Below are 15,965 nucleotides of genomic sequence, written 5' to 3' on the forward strand. Positions count from 1 at the left end.
TTATAGCATTGGCTGTTGTGGTAATTAAGGTTGTGTGTCAACTTGGCTGGGCCTGTTTTTGAGTGGCTGGGTAGCTGGATATATGGTTAATTCCCCGTGATGAGACTGGTAATCAACTCCATAGTGGAATCTACTGTGAGCAGCTAATCGCTGCATTAAGGATGTGGTCTGCTTCCAATATGTAAGAAGATGCTTTGAGAAAGGTCTCTGAGATTCCTGGCACATTTGGACCCTGCATGTAGGCAAGTCTTCATTTAGCAGCCTGCTATGTTTCCTGCCGATCTTGGGACTATTTCTGGACTTGAACTGGTGGCCTGCTGTGTTGCATGATAATCTTGAAACTGTGACAGTTTACTTGCTAACCTTGGGTTTGTCAGCCTCAGCAGCCAGCAGCTGCCTGAGTGAAGAGATGCCTCCAGCTCTAGGGGGCTGGGAGCAAGGGGCAGAGCTGAAGCCCAAGGTTGAGGGGCCTTCACCTAGCCACTGGGGCTGTACTTTGAACTTGGACTTCTATCCTCCAAAACTGTAAGAGAATAAATCTGTTTGTTAAAGCGATGTTATTGTGGTATGTCTGTTATAGCAGACTAGAGAACTCAAACAGTTGTGATCAGTGGGGTTTGTGTCAGCTGGACTGGAAAGTCTAAGGTGGGGCACTCACTTGTGGGGAATTTGGGAAGGCTTCTTCAGTAAAGGCAAGATCTCATCTACACTGAAACATGGAGCAGAATGAGCCACTCTGCCTGTGTGTGAGATTCCTTTGTGGACCGTGGGCATGGGATGGTGGTACGTAGGTTGTCTGCATTTTAACAGTCCTGGTTTGCTTCTGTGCTCAGGCTGGATACAAATTTATTTTGGTGACCTAGAAATAAAAGTACTCTCTCACTCCCAGGCTAGCCTCAGGCTAGCTGATCTAAAGCCATCTTGCTGTTCCTTAGAAAATAACAGCAATATTGGAGCTAAGGCTTGCATGGCTATTTCAGATAAAATTATTGTTTCTTCTTGCAGTCATTTTAAGGGAGCTGGTAAAAGAAGGGGTAAAATACGGCAAGGCTTGATTGATTTGGATTTCATCTTGATGTTGAATCATTTTGTATGGGATAAAAATCAGCATAGTTCTTTATCACAAAAGTGAGATGACATTGCCCAGTTTTAAGAAGGGGAGCAGAGCAAGTTTGTAAGTGTATCTGAGGTCCAGGCCAAGCCAGGCCCACCAGCACTGAATAATCCCAAACCCTGAGCTTTCCCTTTTAAATATCCTTCTTCCTCCTTTCTTGTGGATGAGCTTGTCAGACTTTAGGACATCTGATATTAGGCTTTGGGTCCTACTGGGATACCAGTTTTGTTTTTCTAAATTTAGTCTGTTTAGCTCATCTTTTATTATTGTTGATTTTTTTAGTAGAAAAAAATCTTAGTTCACTCATTTATTAAGAAATGACTCAGCAAATGCAATGTAACAAGATATTTTCTCTAATTTTTGTAGAGAAATAAGGTTTTTTTTTTAACTTTTCTGCTTCCTTTTAGAATTTTTTTTCTACCCTGTAGAATTTAATTTTTAGTCCTTAACTGAAATTTAAGGACTCCAATTTAGATGGTGTCTATATTTGTATTTTTAATTTCTCTTATAAACAGAAATAAATTAAAATTGAAAGTAATATTAAATCTTCATTCAAAAAAGCTCCTGTCCTTAGTCCCACTCTCATCACTCTGCCTCCCAATACAAACAAGTCATTTAGAAAATGAGATTCTATATGGAAAAATGATGATTAGTCCAATGTTAAACTGAAGTTGAGTAAAATATGAAACAAAGGTCTGCTTGAAAAATTCTTTTTGTATTTTAATTATAAGAATTTCTAATTTACCTTGGTCACCTTTCATGCCTAGAATTGAACTTACTCCAATGGCTAAACTTTCAACCAAACAAAAGATAGGTCTATAACGTCAACAGCAGCACCAGGGAGGTATGCACTCCTTAGAACAGTCAACCAGATGAGATCAAAAGAGCAGCATTTGTTTAGGGACAAAGCTCAGAAGGCAGGAAGGGATAGGAAAAAAGGATGAATGGGAATGGTCAACACAGGGAGGAAGTGGAATGAGTGCTGTTACATTATTGATTGTAATCAATGTCACAAAACAAAATGTGTATGAACTGTTAAATGGAAAACTTACTTGCTCTGTAAACTTCCACCCCAAATCACAAAATAAAGTTAAAACAAAAAAAGACTTTCTAATTTAAGAGCTAGTGGCAGAAGTGGGGTAGAAGAGAAAGGCTCTAATTAGTTATGAAATTTTGGCCTCATCTCTAAAAGAAGGAGATTGGATTAGGCACCTCAGGGGCTCATCCTATTCCATTTATTTGTGATTTTTAAGAAGTTGTCCCTTTAAACACTGTTTTATCAATGGCAGTGCCTTAGGTTTCAAGTGATCTTTAGGTCAGCTGACTTCTTGCCATTCCTCAAAGTCTGCTGTAATCTGAATCCTAATTTGGTTTGACATTCTCTCAAAATGTAAAGGGCAGGCTCCTTAGTGGTTCTTCCCTGATCAAAGCTTGACAGCTCAGCAGTGTTCCTGTTCCAGAGCGCTTTGCCTGGGACTGAGCTGAGACTGTTAATTGTTCCACATCCTGGATCTCATTTAAGCCCAGACTGCCATCACCAAGGTACATAATTCAGTCATCTGTCAGACCCACTGAGAAATGTTATTTCAGCTTGGAGTGAAATTTAAAATGGAGGAAAAATAGATTATTTTTTTTTCCAGTATTACTGTCAGTGACATCACAGTGGTTATTAAAAAAAAAATACATGTATATACCATGTGTCTTAAGTTAAAAAAGTAGCAGATATTTCATTTATTTATTTTGAACCAAGAGCTGCCCATTGCCTTGCGTTTGAAATGTAGTTTGGATTGTCTGTCTCCAGTCTCCTCTCTGGCCTTGGGCCAGTGCTATGGGCTAGATCTGCTCAGCCGCCAGGGTGCTGATGGAAGGAACTGGGTCTTGAGCTATCCTTGTAATGAACTATTCACTCGAAGCAGATTCCTTGCCTCTTCAGAGTTAAAAATCAAGTGCAGTGTTTGGCAGAAGTGGTGTGGGGCTGCCACAGGGAAAGAGGTAGAGTTGGGAGACACAGATAAGTATGCTCAGGTGGTCAAGACCCTGCTTGATCCAGGGATTTCACTTACAGTTATATTTGGAGAAAATATTCTACTGCAAAAGAAGTCAAAGCAGAAGGAAAGGGGTGAGGTAGGGAGAAAAGAGAGGAACAGACAGAAACAGAAAGAATGAGAGGAGGAAGGGAGTCTTCAAACCATTTAAATTGTGTGTGTGTGTGTGTTTGTCTCTCGTTGGCATTACTATAACATGGACCTAGACGATTATGCTATTGTGTTGGAACTGAGTGCTAGTATTGTCCATCAGAACTAAATTTTTTTTTTCTTTTTTTTCTTCACAGGGTCGTCATGTTAAAACAGGCCAGCTTGCAGCCATTAAGGTTATGGATGTCACAGGGGTAAAGTATCTTTATCTTGCTCTCTCAATAACTATATATTTGTAATAGAGAAGATAGTGATAGGTAAAGCATACATTTACTGGAAAAAATCATTTTTCAGAAAAAGAATCTTTCTAAACATCTAAGATCTTTCTTGACCCATGCATAACATACAGAAGTAAGAGTGTCCCAAGGCTGACAAGAGAAGACAATGGATAAATCACCCTAATGAATTAGACACCTCCACACTGCCTTATGCAGTTAGAGTAAATAATGTTTGCTGATAATTTACATAAACACAACCATAGATATTTGCATATGAAGACAAAACAAGTATTTCAGGGTATTAACAGAATAATGCTGAGATTACACAGAAAAGATGAGTCTTAACAGTTTCCCCAAAGGTCCATCTAACACTGCATTAGACAAGAGCTTGAATAGCTCTAAAATCCTAGTGGGATATTTAACCTAAGTATTTTCCAAAATAAAATATTACTGACCAAATCATCACAATAACCACAAATTCTTATTACAGTAGAGCAACACTAAAACAGAATTTCTGCCTGGATGATCAAAAGAAACTGAAGGAATAGCCTTTATTTTATATTCAAATTAATGTTTTCTATTCATTTTGCTAAGTCTAGTTAATATTTTAATGCATTTTTCAAGAGTATAGAGCAGAGAGGAATCACTGGACATCAAAGCCTTGTTAATAATTTTCTATTGTCCTGGGGATTTCTCTAAAGTATCTGTCTGCTGTACATGAAAGCTAAAAGACCAAAGTCTTCAATTAGACCCAGAAATGGACTATGCAATGTAAATAGACATTGAATGAATGGGTCCCACAGAGATATCAAGAACCAGTATACAAATGAAAAACACACTTAGTATGTCTGTATGTCTATACCCTTTATGTCCCAGGTTGTTACCTGTGATAAGTAGATGTGATATGGTAACCTGTCATAATGCTAATTTCAGTAATTTTCATTTATATCACATACTGTATTGACTTCCTTTTCCTTACTTATTATTGCTCTCCCACCCACAACCTTACCTGAATTAGTCTTTAAACCAAAATTTCTGTTCCCATATGTATATTGCTACTTGGATAAAGTCGTACTTCCCCTTGAATAAAGTACTTCTTTCCCTTTATCCTAAATACATAATTCAAATTTCAGAGATTGCATACCAGTTCAAATGTTTAACCCCAGTTAGTATATTAATTTATTGGGCAATTACTTGATAAGAAAGTACATGTAAATTATATTAATTAGATTTAGGTTCCTCCTTCATAGAATGTTGTTGTTATTTGCCATTGAGTCAGACCTGATTCATAGTGACCCCTCCTTGGGTTTCCAAGGTGGTATCACAATGGAAGTAGATTGTCCAACCTTCCTCCCAAGTAGAGGCTGGTGGGTTTGAACCACCAGCCTTCTGGTTAGCAGTCAAGTGCCTTAGGCACTATGCTACCAGAGCGCCTCCTTCATAGAATGTTGTTGTTAAGTGCCGTTGAGTCAGATCTGACTCATAGCGACCCCTCCTTGGGTTTCCGAGGCAGTATCACTACGGAAGTAGATTGCCCCATCTTCCTTCCAAGGACTGGGTGGTGGGTTTGAACCACCAGACTCCTGGTTAGAAGTCAAGTGCCTTAGGCAGTATGCTACCAGAGCTCCCCCTTCATAGAATGTTGTTGTTGTTATGTGCCGTCAAGTCAAACCCGACTTATAGCGACCCCTCCTTGGGTTTCCGAGGCAGTATCACTACGGAAGTAGGATTGCCCAACCTTCCTTCCGAGGAGTGGCTGGTGGGTTTGAACCGCCAGCCGTCTGGTTAGCAGGCAGTTTTCTTAGCCACTATGCTACCAGAGTATCAAACCCAAAATAACCCAGAGTTAAGCATTAACAGAGTCCCTGGGTGGTGCAAATAATTAAGTGCTCAACTGCTAGCTGAGTAATAGGCAGTTTCAACCTGCTCAGAGGCTCCTTAGAAGACAAGCTTAGTGATCTGCTTCCAAAAGGTCAGAGCTTTGAAAACTATATGAGGCAGTTCTACTCTACATGTGTTGGGTTGCCAAGAGTCAGAATCACCTCAATAACAACTAACAACAACAACCACAAGAAGCATGCTAGGGGAGGCCTTAGGTGGCACAGTTACATGTTTGACTCCTAACCAGAAGATTGGCAGTTTGAACTATCCAGAGGCAGCTCAGAAGAAAGACCTAGCTATCTCTTCCCGAAAGGTCACAGCCTTGAAAACTCAATGGAGAACAGTTCTACTCTGTACACATGGGGTCACTGAGAGTCAGAATTGACTATAGCAACTGGTACTTTTAGTTTTTTTTGTTTTTGATAATGTGTTTTATAATAAGGAGTCTTGGAGTCTTGATAAGGTTTTGAACTTCAGTGGCACAAGTTTGGAAAGGTTGATTGGTTGATAAACATGATAGAAGTTGCTTGTTATCTCATATTAAAGGAATCTAGAGGTAGAAGCCCAGGGATGTATGTTAGCTATGTGGTGAAGTACAGGGATATTTCTCTTTCTGATCCACCATTCTAATGCATGGCTTCCACACTTAAGGTCACTTCATAGTTGACAATGGCTATCTTATTTCCATAAATCACATTCTATAAACAAACAAAAAAACTAAACTCACTGCCATCGAGTCGATCCCAACTCTTAGTGACCCCTTCTTGGGTTTCCAAGGTGGTATCTCTACACAAGCAGATTGCCTAGTCTTCTTTCCAAGGCGTGGCTGGTGGGTTTGAACCACCAGCCTTCTGGTTAGCAGTCAAATGCCTTAGGCACTACACCACCAGTAAAATCAAATAAATTCATAAAAGCACAGAACAGCCCCTTGCAACTAGAGCCTTTCTACAATATACAATATTTTTCTACTTACTGCTATTCTCATTGGGTATATCTTGATACAAGAGAAGCTATAAAATGTCTTTTATATTGCCAATGTTGTTGTGTTGTTGTTATGTGCCATCGAGTCGGCCCCGACTCATAGCGACCCCTCCTTGGGTTTCCGAGGCAGTATCACTCCGGAAGTAGGATTGCCCAACCTTCTTTCCGAGGAGTGGCTGGTGGGTTTGAACCGCCAGCCTTCTGGTTAGCAGTCAAGTGCTTTAGCCACTATGCTACCAGAGCTCCTAATGTACCTAATTAAACATCCAGTTCTAACAGTCAAAAAGAAAGTAAACATGGATTTTCAGTGGTCAATTAGCAGAGTCTAACAAAATTTAGGATGACGTATACCATCAGTTTCCACATAGAAGAAACCCATTATAAATGGGTAAACCTTTTACAAATCCCCAATTGTAGACAAATCAGAATTTGTTTTGCAACTCTGTTGAAGTCATGATACTGTATTTTCCTTGGACTTAATAGATTTCCACATAATGAAATGCTCTCAGCAGTTCAACAACTAATGGTTGTGGATGGAGTCCAATACATTCACACTGTAGATCAAGTTCTATTGTGTGGTTCTGTGGAACTACAGTTAAGTTCCACTGACATCATTTATGCCAGTGCATCAAGTGTGCGTAAAATTGGTGCACAAAGTATGACCTGAGGGCATTGAATATTACTCTTCTGGTTTCTGGTTCTTTTTGTGAGACGTTAAACCACTCTAGACCAGCTTGCTTGGAATCAATAAAGTTCTGCAGCTATTAATTGAAGAATATATGTTTTCAGTAAAAATAATCTATTGACGTTTCAAAATGGAATTCTTTTAGAAAACTAAGCCCTATAGAAAATGATTTCATGACTATTTTCTGATCTATTCCAAGGAAGGCACAGCTCTAACACTATTCTAGAGGCATGGGAGAGTTAATTCATTACATACAATGAATGCCTTCTGCCGCTGAGGCTTAATTCTCCTGGAGAACCCTTGTTAGGAAGGGCTGTATGGTTTTCCTGATTAAGACAGAGCATTGACCATTATTTAATCACAGACTTTTAAAAAATGACAAACATGAACATACACGAGGAAATGTTTTTTTTTTGTTCCCCATGGTATCTGATACAGCATCAAATGACTTTTGTATCATCCACTTACACATCTCAGTTAACATAAGATTTCCTTTGTGAAACTCATGTGGTGCCTTTAGAAAACAATCTATTTCATTTTTCCACGTTGTCTTTTGTGTATTATAGAATTCTCCAAAAGCGTCTTACCAGTTATAATAATTGAGCTCATTATAGCTGCTCTGTTAAAAACTGAGATGAATTCTCAAAGGTCGTCTTTGTTAATTGTGTGCTATGACCTACTGCAAAGTTACTATAGTTTATTGTAATGAAATTGATGAAGCCATAAACTTGAAATCATTTTTTTTAAATATATATATATATTTTATTCTGTACTACTCTTTTTGTTCTTAATGTAGAATAAAAACAGCCACTGGATATTACGTTTCCACCCTTCTGGTGCTATAGCTGAGACACTTCTACATTTGGTAACATTTGTCTCGAAATTTGTGTTGAAACTTAGACTTGTCTTTGAACTTTATTTAGTTCCTGAAATCTATGTGAGAATTTTCCTATTTAATCTCTCTCTGGGGATTCCTTCCCAGCTGAATGTGTGAATCTAGATTTGCCTAGAACATCTAAAAGAAAGTGGACCTTCTAAGGCAATGTTTCTCAAAGTAGACTACTAGCACTAGCACCCCTGGAGCATTCATGAGAAATACATGTTCTTCCATGGCTCTTAATACCCCAAAGTTGGAGGATCACTTTTATAGGGTTATATATTTACTGCTTTTTAACCACCAAGTGTGAAGAGACTATGATTTTTTTTAAGTTTAACTGTTTTTTAAATTAAAAAAAAAAATGCTCACAAAATATCTCAACGGTAGTAATGTAATTAGAAATTTTCTCTCTCTCTCTCCTTCCCTGACTTTTGCTTTCCTTCCACCATCTGGGAGGATGCCCCCAGGAGTTCCAGGCTCAGGCTTTAATTGCTTCATTACTGTTATTCCCAGCAGAAGTGCCAACCTGAATATGAGTGGACTCACTCGGGCCGTATCCCTGTCCCAAGCCTGTTTCTCTTTGGTCATGTCTGGTTTGGGTGCCTGGCATTGGCACCTACCACAGGGACTGAGAGTTGGGAAGGTTGATTGCCCAAAGAAAAACCTGAGAACTCTTACAGAAAAGAGTGGAAAAGATACTGTGTAGGCAAAAACATACCGTGTCATGTCATTAGAATGGATATGTTATTAAAACTGATTTGGTCCTTAGTAAAGTACTTCTCTTTTTATGTTTTTAGAAGTATTTCATTTGATAATAATGATGTGGGTAACACACATAATTAATAGACTTGCTGCTACCAAAAGGTTGGTGGTTCCAGTCTACCCACAGGCTCCCCTGAAGAAATATTTGGTGATCTGCTTTTGAAAAATCAGCCATTTAAGCCTTGTGGTAAACTGTGGTCAATGACATGAGACAAAGCATGGAAAGTGAATTTGCTCTGTAAATCTTCACCCAAATCACAACAAATTTAAAAAAACAAAAAAAAATCAGCCATTTAAAACCCTGTGGAGGGCAGTTCTACTCTGACATACGTACGATGGCCTTGAGTTAGAATCAACTTGGCAGCAACAGCTTTGGTTTGTTGTTTGTTAGTTTAACATTGGTAGAATGCTTATTATGTACCAGAACACTTTCAAATACTTTGCATATATTAATTCATTCCATCCCCTCAACAGCTTACAAAATAATACCATCATTAGCCCCATTTTAGAAATGAGAAAATCAGGTACAGTAAAGTTACTTATCTTGCTCAGTGTAACATGGCTATTAACTGATGGAGGGAATATTTCTATCTGAGCAGTTTAACTCAGTCTTTTAAATTCATTATCTTAGCCACCATGTTATAGGTCTTCAGTTAATTTAGAGGGACATGTAGCATTTAACATAGTATTTTTTTTTTTTCCATTGCATTATTTGACAACATTTTGAAGTTGAACATGACAGAACATGGTGGGATTTGCCTGCTGGAAGGATCCATTTTAAGCCCACTTGACTGAGTTCCTATTTCTGACTTACTGAATTCCATAGATGAAGCTTTTTGACCAGTCCCCATCTCTGATAGAAGAGCAAGGAGGTACCTTCTCCCAGTAAGCTTATGGTTGAGTGCTTTGTCCATAGTTAAAGGGCTCAGTGGATTAAATTAGACCCTTCTCCTCCCAAAAAATCATTCTGTCTTTGGTTGTTGGGAACAGCTGAGGGACACAGTGCTCTAAGCACACTTGGTTTCTCCCTTCCAAAGAGGGACAGTTAGTGTCATGGCACAGCATGGGGCTGAAGTCCCACAGATCTGGATTTTGTTCCTGGTTCAGAAATGTTGTAATGAGGATGAAATATATGTCAAATATTAGAGTACTATATCCAGAAAATGGAGCTCTGGTAGCATAGTGCCTAAGGCACTTGACTGCTAAACTGAAGGCTGGCGGTTCAAACCCACCAGCCACTCCTCGGAAGGAAGGTTGGGCAATCCTACTTCCATAGTGATACTGCCTCGGAAACCCAAGGAGGGGTCACTATGAGTCGGGGCCGACTCAACAGCAAATAACAACAACAACATATCCAGAAAATGTAGCAGATATGATTACTACTGCTAGTTTCAGTGAAAGGTAGTGTACCAGCTCCCATATTATATAGTGATACCAAAACTCACTGCCATTGAGTGGATTCTGACTCACAGTGACGTTATAGTGCAGAATAGAGCTGCCCTATAGAGTTTCCAACACTGGTAAATCTTTATGGAAGAGGACTGCCTTATTTTTCTCCTGAAGAGTAGCTGGTAGGATTGAACCACTGACCTTTACATTAGCAGCTGGATCCTTTAACCACTGTGCCACAATATATATTTTATATATGAATACTCTTCCCAAAATGCATAAAAATCAGCCCATCAATACTTAACTACCCCATTTAGGAAAAAGCATGGTAATTTCCACACACATTGTAATACCTCTTGAAAGTGTCAAGACTTTTCAAAAGAAATTAATGTCATATGAGTGGTTGGTGGCCAGTCATACATCTACAGCATATTTTCAAGTAAAATAGACTGACCTGAGAAATATGATTCAACAGTTTTCTATTTTCTTTGCTCTTGGGAGCAGAAACAGATGGAGAAGAGAGTGAACACAGAGAAACAGGAATATTGATCATGTAAAAAATTGCTGATGATCATAATTAGTAATTTTGAAAATAGGATTTTGAAATGTTCATTGAAATTATGTAGTTGTATATTTGGATGGTCACCTAGGCTATATACTGTGTGTCATATATGCATTAGTTAATAGTATGTATGGTTTGAACTCAGTTCTGTTCACTACCTTAATTATAGCATTTTCTATCTTACCCTAAAACAGTATACAGCTGTTAAAATGCAGAGCAGGACACAAAGAAACCTATGCACACCCATGTTCATTGTAGCACATTCATTATAACAAAAACATGGAAACACCCTAAATGCCCATCAAGAGATGAGTGGATAACCAGACTATATATTCACACAATGGAATACTGTTGTTGTGTTGTTGTTATATGCTGTCGAGTAGGACCTGACTCATAGCGACCCCCCTCCCTCGGTTTCCGAGGCAGTATCACTATGGAAGTAGATTGCCTAACCTTCCTTCCAAGGAGTAGCTGGTGGGTTTGAACCAACAGCCTTCTGGTTAGCAGTCAAGTGCCTTAGGTACTATGCTACTACTAGGCAACATTAAAGAATAATGAAGAATACATGAATCATCTCACAACATGGATGAATTTGGGGGACATTATGCTGAGTGAAATAAGTCAGTCACAGAAGGACAAATATTGTGTGAGCCCATTGTAAAAAGGCAAGTGAAGGAAACTCACTTTGTTGGTTACCAGGGATGGAAGGGCAGGGGAGGCAAAATTTCAGACTAGTTGGCGGTCACATGTTTATTTGAGTGAGGGAAGGGACAGTATAAAAAGAGCCTGTGACCAGCATGATGACATTAGGGAAAGGAAGGACACTGAAATGTGCCCATAAGATATAGACAACAGAGGCAAATACTAGTATATGCACAGTACTTCATTACCACTAACACCAAACAACAGGCTACAAATAAATGCATGGACAAGTGAGATGATCAGGTGGGGGGCAGCGAACAAGAATATACCTGGATAGATTTGCTATACCAAGGACAGATTTAGCTGAAGAGAGTCTTAAAATAAATAAAGAAAGAAAATGCAGAGCAGGGTCCAAGAGAAAAAGCGAAGCTAGATTCTGGAAACTGAAGGCTGAAATCACAAAATTTCTTTCTTTCATTCATTCATGTGTGCGTGCACTATGCATGGGATAATAGTGATAAACAAAACAGATGCACTGTCTTCTGGAATCTTACAATTCAGCATGTCTGAAAGACATTTAACTAACAATTGATAGTTACTTAATCACAATCCTCATAAACTTTTTTTTCTTCAATTTTTTATTGTGATTTGGGTGATAGTTTATGGAACAAAGTGGTCTTCCATTCAATAATTCGTACACATTTTGAGTCATGGCATTGATTGCAGTTCCCACAATGTAACAGCATTCTTCCATTTTTCTCTCTGTGTTTACCATTTCTGTTTGTCCCTCTTTCCCATCCCTTCCTGCCTTCTGAGCAAAAATATGGAATGTTTCACAAATTTGTATGTCATCCTTGCACAGGGGCCATGCTAATCATCTTCTGTCCAATTTTAGTTTATGTGCTGCTCAAGTGAGCACCTCATAGACATTCAAGGAGGAGTACAGAGAGCTAACAGAGAATTTGAGAAGAAAACTGACCTAATTTAGTGGTTAGTAAGTGAGAAAATGGCAAGTACATGAGATCCAAAGGCTGGGTGGACCTTGGTAAGCAGGAGAAAGTATGGGGGAGGGACATTGCCAGCTGTAGGAACTTGACTCTCAGTGCGTTCCTTTAAGCCTGGGAATCCCCACTCATGATTTTTCGGCCTCAGAGACCCTTCTAGACTCGTCTTTTGGACTTTCCTTTGACATTTTTGAGGTAGATGTCTTTAGTAGACTGATAGTTCCTCGCCCTCAGAAGTACGTGATGACAACTTTTAACAGAGAAACAATAAAAAATAATGTTTTTGTGTCAATAATGTCCTCTACCTTTGGAGCCATTTCCAGTCCTCAGATCTATATGTTGCTCAGTATGTGCAACTCAGAAAGCTTTAAAAAGCTCTAAAGTTTTACAATGAATAATCTGAGCTCTCCACTCCATGCACACCTCCACATCTGTCTTTATCTTGCCTATAGATTATGCCTTTTGATGGCTGAACGTGTCTGGGTTTCTTCACATGTACATACTTGCTGAGTATATGTCCTGGATTTGCAGGCTGGTATATTTATATGCACACGTTTGAGACATTGTTTAAAGCAAAAAAGGAAGACTTGGGGATTACTGTTTGTATCCCCAAATTGAAAAAGATGAACATTTATGTTCACTAATTTTTAAAAGTATTTTTCATAATAAAGGTTTGAATTTAATGTTACCTTTCATTAATACTAATTAAATTAGCATTACCTAATCAAATGCTCAGTACATTTCATCAAAGCTGAAATTAATTCTTTTAGACACTAGTGAGATTGAGATGCATATAGATAAAGAAACTGGGACACAGAGAGATTGGGGTGCTTGGAATCATTGAGCAGACTGTTCAAGTCCAGATTTGCAACCAGAGTCATCAGCAGTGGAGGGTGGGGTTTCCCTTTGTAGCTCTGTTCCCTTCTTTGTGCTGTGAGCACATCTTCTCCACCTCACGTGTGTTCTCTTTTGGCTTTAGTATTTTCTCTGTTGTTGAGGTCCTTCTTATTTTGTAGTGTGATTTCCTCATCAATATTTAGGCTTTCTCCTTAAGATCTGAGGCTCCCTTTTTGGTTTCCTTTTTGAAAATGCCTCTCTTTCTAACCTAAAGTGTACCACCTTTAATAAGCTCCAGAGGACAGGGGCAGGAGTTGGGCTTTATCCATCTTTGTACCCCCACAGAGTTTACTAGCTTTGAATCTGTACATAGTAAGTCCATAAATGTGAGGTGGCAGTTGGTCTTATTTAGATAATCTATGAAATACTTTTTATTTCTTCTCGTTTTGAGTCATGCCACATCAGCAAATAGAGGTCCCTAAAACTTTACTCCATCCACGTCATTAAGGTTAACTCTACTTTAGGGAAGTGGCTCTTCCCCAGTTGTATTTTGAGTGCCTTTTGACCTGAGGGGCTCATCTTCCGGTAGTATATTAGACAGTGTATCAGGGCTTTTCATAAAGTTTTCCAGTAACATATCAGACAGTATTTCACTGCTATTCATAAAGTTTTCATTGGCCAATTCTTTGAGAAGTGGATGGCACATTCCTTCTTCTGAGTCTGTTTGAGTCTGGAAGCTCCACTGAAATCTGTCTACCATGGGTGACCCTGCTGGTATTTGAAATACTGATGGCATAGCCTCCACCCTCACAACAACACACAGCCACCACAGTACAACAAAGTGACAGACAAATATGATTCAAAATGCTAAGAAACAGCTGCAAACATCCATCAACAATCAGAACATGGAATGTAGGAAGTATGAATCTAGGAAAATTGGAAGTTGCCAAAAAAGAAATGGAATGCATAAAGATCAACATACTAGGCATTGGTAAGCTGAAATGGACTGGTATTGACCATTGTGAATGAGACAGACATATGATCTACTGTGCTGGGAATGAGAAATTGAAAAGGAATGGTGTGGCATTCATCATCACAAAGAATGTTTGAAGATCTATCCTCAAATTTGAAGCACAGTGTTGTCAGTGATAGGATACCAACCATACACCTACAAGAAAGACCAGTCAATTCTTCTATTATTCAAATTTATGCACCAAACACCAAAACCAAAGACAAAGAAATTGAAGATTTTTACCAACTTCTGCAGTCTGAAATTGACCAAACATGCAATCAAGATGTATTAATTATCACTGGTAATTGGAATGCAAAAGTTGGAAACAAAGAAGAATCACTGGTGGTGGGAAAATATGGCCTTGGTGATAGAAATAACACTGGAGATCGCATGATAGAATTTTACAAGACCAATGACTTAGTCATTGCAGATACCTTTTTTCAACAACATAAATAGTGGCTATACACATGGACTTTGCCAGATGGAGTACACAGGAATCAAATTGACTATATCTGTGGAAAGAGGGGACAGAGAAGCTCAATATCTTCAGCTAAAACAAAGCCAGGAGCTGATTGTGGAACAAACCATCAACTGCTCATTTGCAAGTTCAAGGGGAAGTTGAAAACAATTAAAACAAGTCCACAAGAGCCAAAATGTGGCCTTGATTATATCCCTCCTGAATTTAGAGACCATCTAAAGAATAGATTTGATGCATTGAACACCAGTGACCGAAAACCAGAGGAATTGTGAGATGACATCAAGAATATCATCCAAGAAGAAAGCAAGGTCATTAAATAGATGAGAAAGGAAAAAAGACCAAAATGGATGCCAGAAGAGACTCTGAAACTTGCCCTTGAACAGAGAGTAGCTAAAGCAAATGGAAGAAATGACAAGATAAAGGAGCTGAACAGAAGATTTCAAAGAGCAGCCTGAGAAGACAAAGTCAATTATTATATTGAAATGTGGAAAGACCTAGAGTTAGAAAACTAACAGGGAAGAACACACTTGGCATTTTGCAACCTGAAAGAACAGAAGGAAAAATTCAAGCCTTGAGTTGCAATATTGAAAGAGTCTATGGGCAAAATATTGAATGATACAGGAAACATCAAAAGAAGATGGAAGGAATGCACAGAGTCACTTTACCAAAAAGAACTGGTCGATCTTCATCCATTTCAGGAGGTGGCATATGATCAAGAACCAATGATACTGAAGGAAGAAGTTGAAGCTGCACTGAAGGAACTGGCAAAAAACAAGGCTCCAGGAATCAATGGAATACCCATTGAGATGTTTCAACAAATGGATGCTGCCCTGGTGGCACTCACTTGGTTATGCCAAGAGATTTGGAAGACAGCTACCTGGCCAACTGACTGGAAGAAATCCATATTTGTACCCATTCCAAAGAAAGATAATCCCATAGAATGTGGAAATTATCAAACAATATCATTAATATCACATGCCGGTAAAATCTTGCTGAATGGTTGCAGCACTATGTTGACAGAGAACTTCCACAAATGCAAGCTGGCTTTAGAACAGGATGTGGAACAAAGGATTTCATTGCTAATGTCAGATGGATCTTGGCTGAAAGCAAAGAATACCAGAAGGATGTTTACTTGTGTTTTACTGACTATGCAAAAAGCATTTGACTGTGTGGATCATAACAAATTATGAATAACAATGAGAAAAATGGGAATTCCAGAACACTTAATTGTGTTCATGAGGAACCTGTACACAGACCAGAAGGCTGTCCTTTGAACAGAACAGGAGGATACTGGCATGGTTTAAAATCAGGAGGGGAGTGTGCCAGGG

At 38.8% G+C, this 15,965-nt stretch overlaps 1 protein-coding gene and 1 non-coding gene across 2 annotated transcripts in view; one reads left to right on the forward strand and one right to left on the reverse strand.

The window, feature by feature from the left end:
• TNIK (TRAF2 and NCK interacting kinase) overlaps positions 1 to 15,965 on the forward strand; it is a 669,757-nt gene that overhangs the window by 396,595 nt on the left and 257,197 nt on the right. The window contains exon 3 of the mRNA XM_007946612.2: positions 3,447 to 3,503. Within this exon, the coding sequence (XP_007944803.1) occupies positions 3,447 to 3,503 (57 nt within the window). The remainder of the gene's footprint in view (positions 1 to 3,446; positions 3,504 to 15,965) is intronic.
• LOC122150549 lies at positions 12,124 to 12,225 on the reverse strand. Its single transcript, XR_006163722.1, has one exon. It is a non-coding gene; the product is annotated as a U6 spliceosomal RNA (small nuclear RNA).

This window comes from Orycteropus afer, unplaced genomic scaffold (genome assembly GCF_000298275.1).
Source record: "Orycteropus afer afer isolate SDZICR_OR568_19922 unplaced genomic scaffold, OryAfe1.0 scaffold00168, whole genome shotgun sequence".
In the NCBI taxonomy this organism is placed as follows: Eukaryota; Metazoa; Chordata; class Mammalia; order Tubulidentata; family Orycteropodidae; genus Orycteropus; species Orycteropus afer.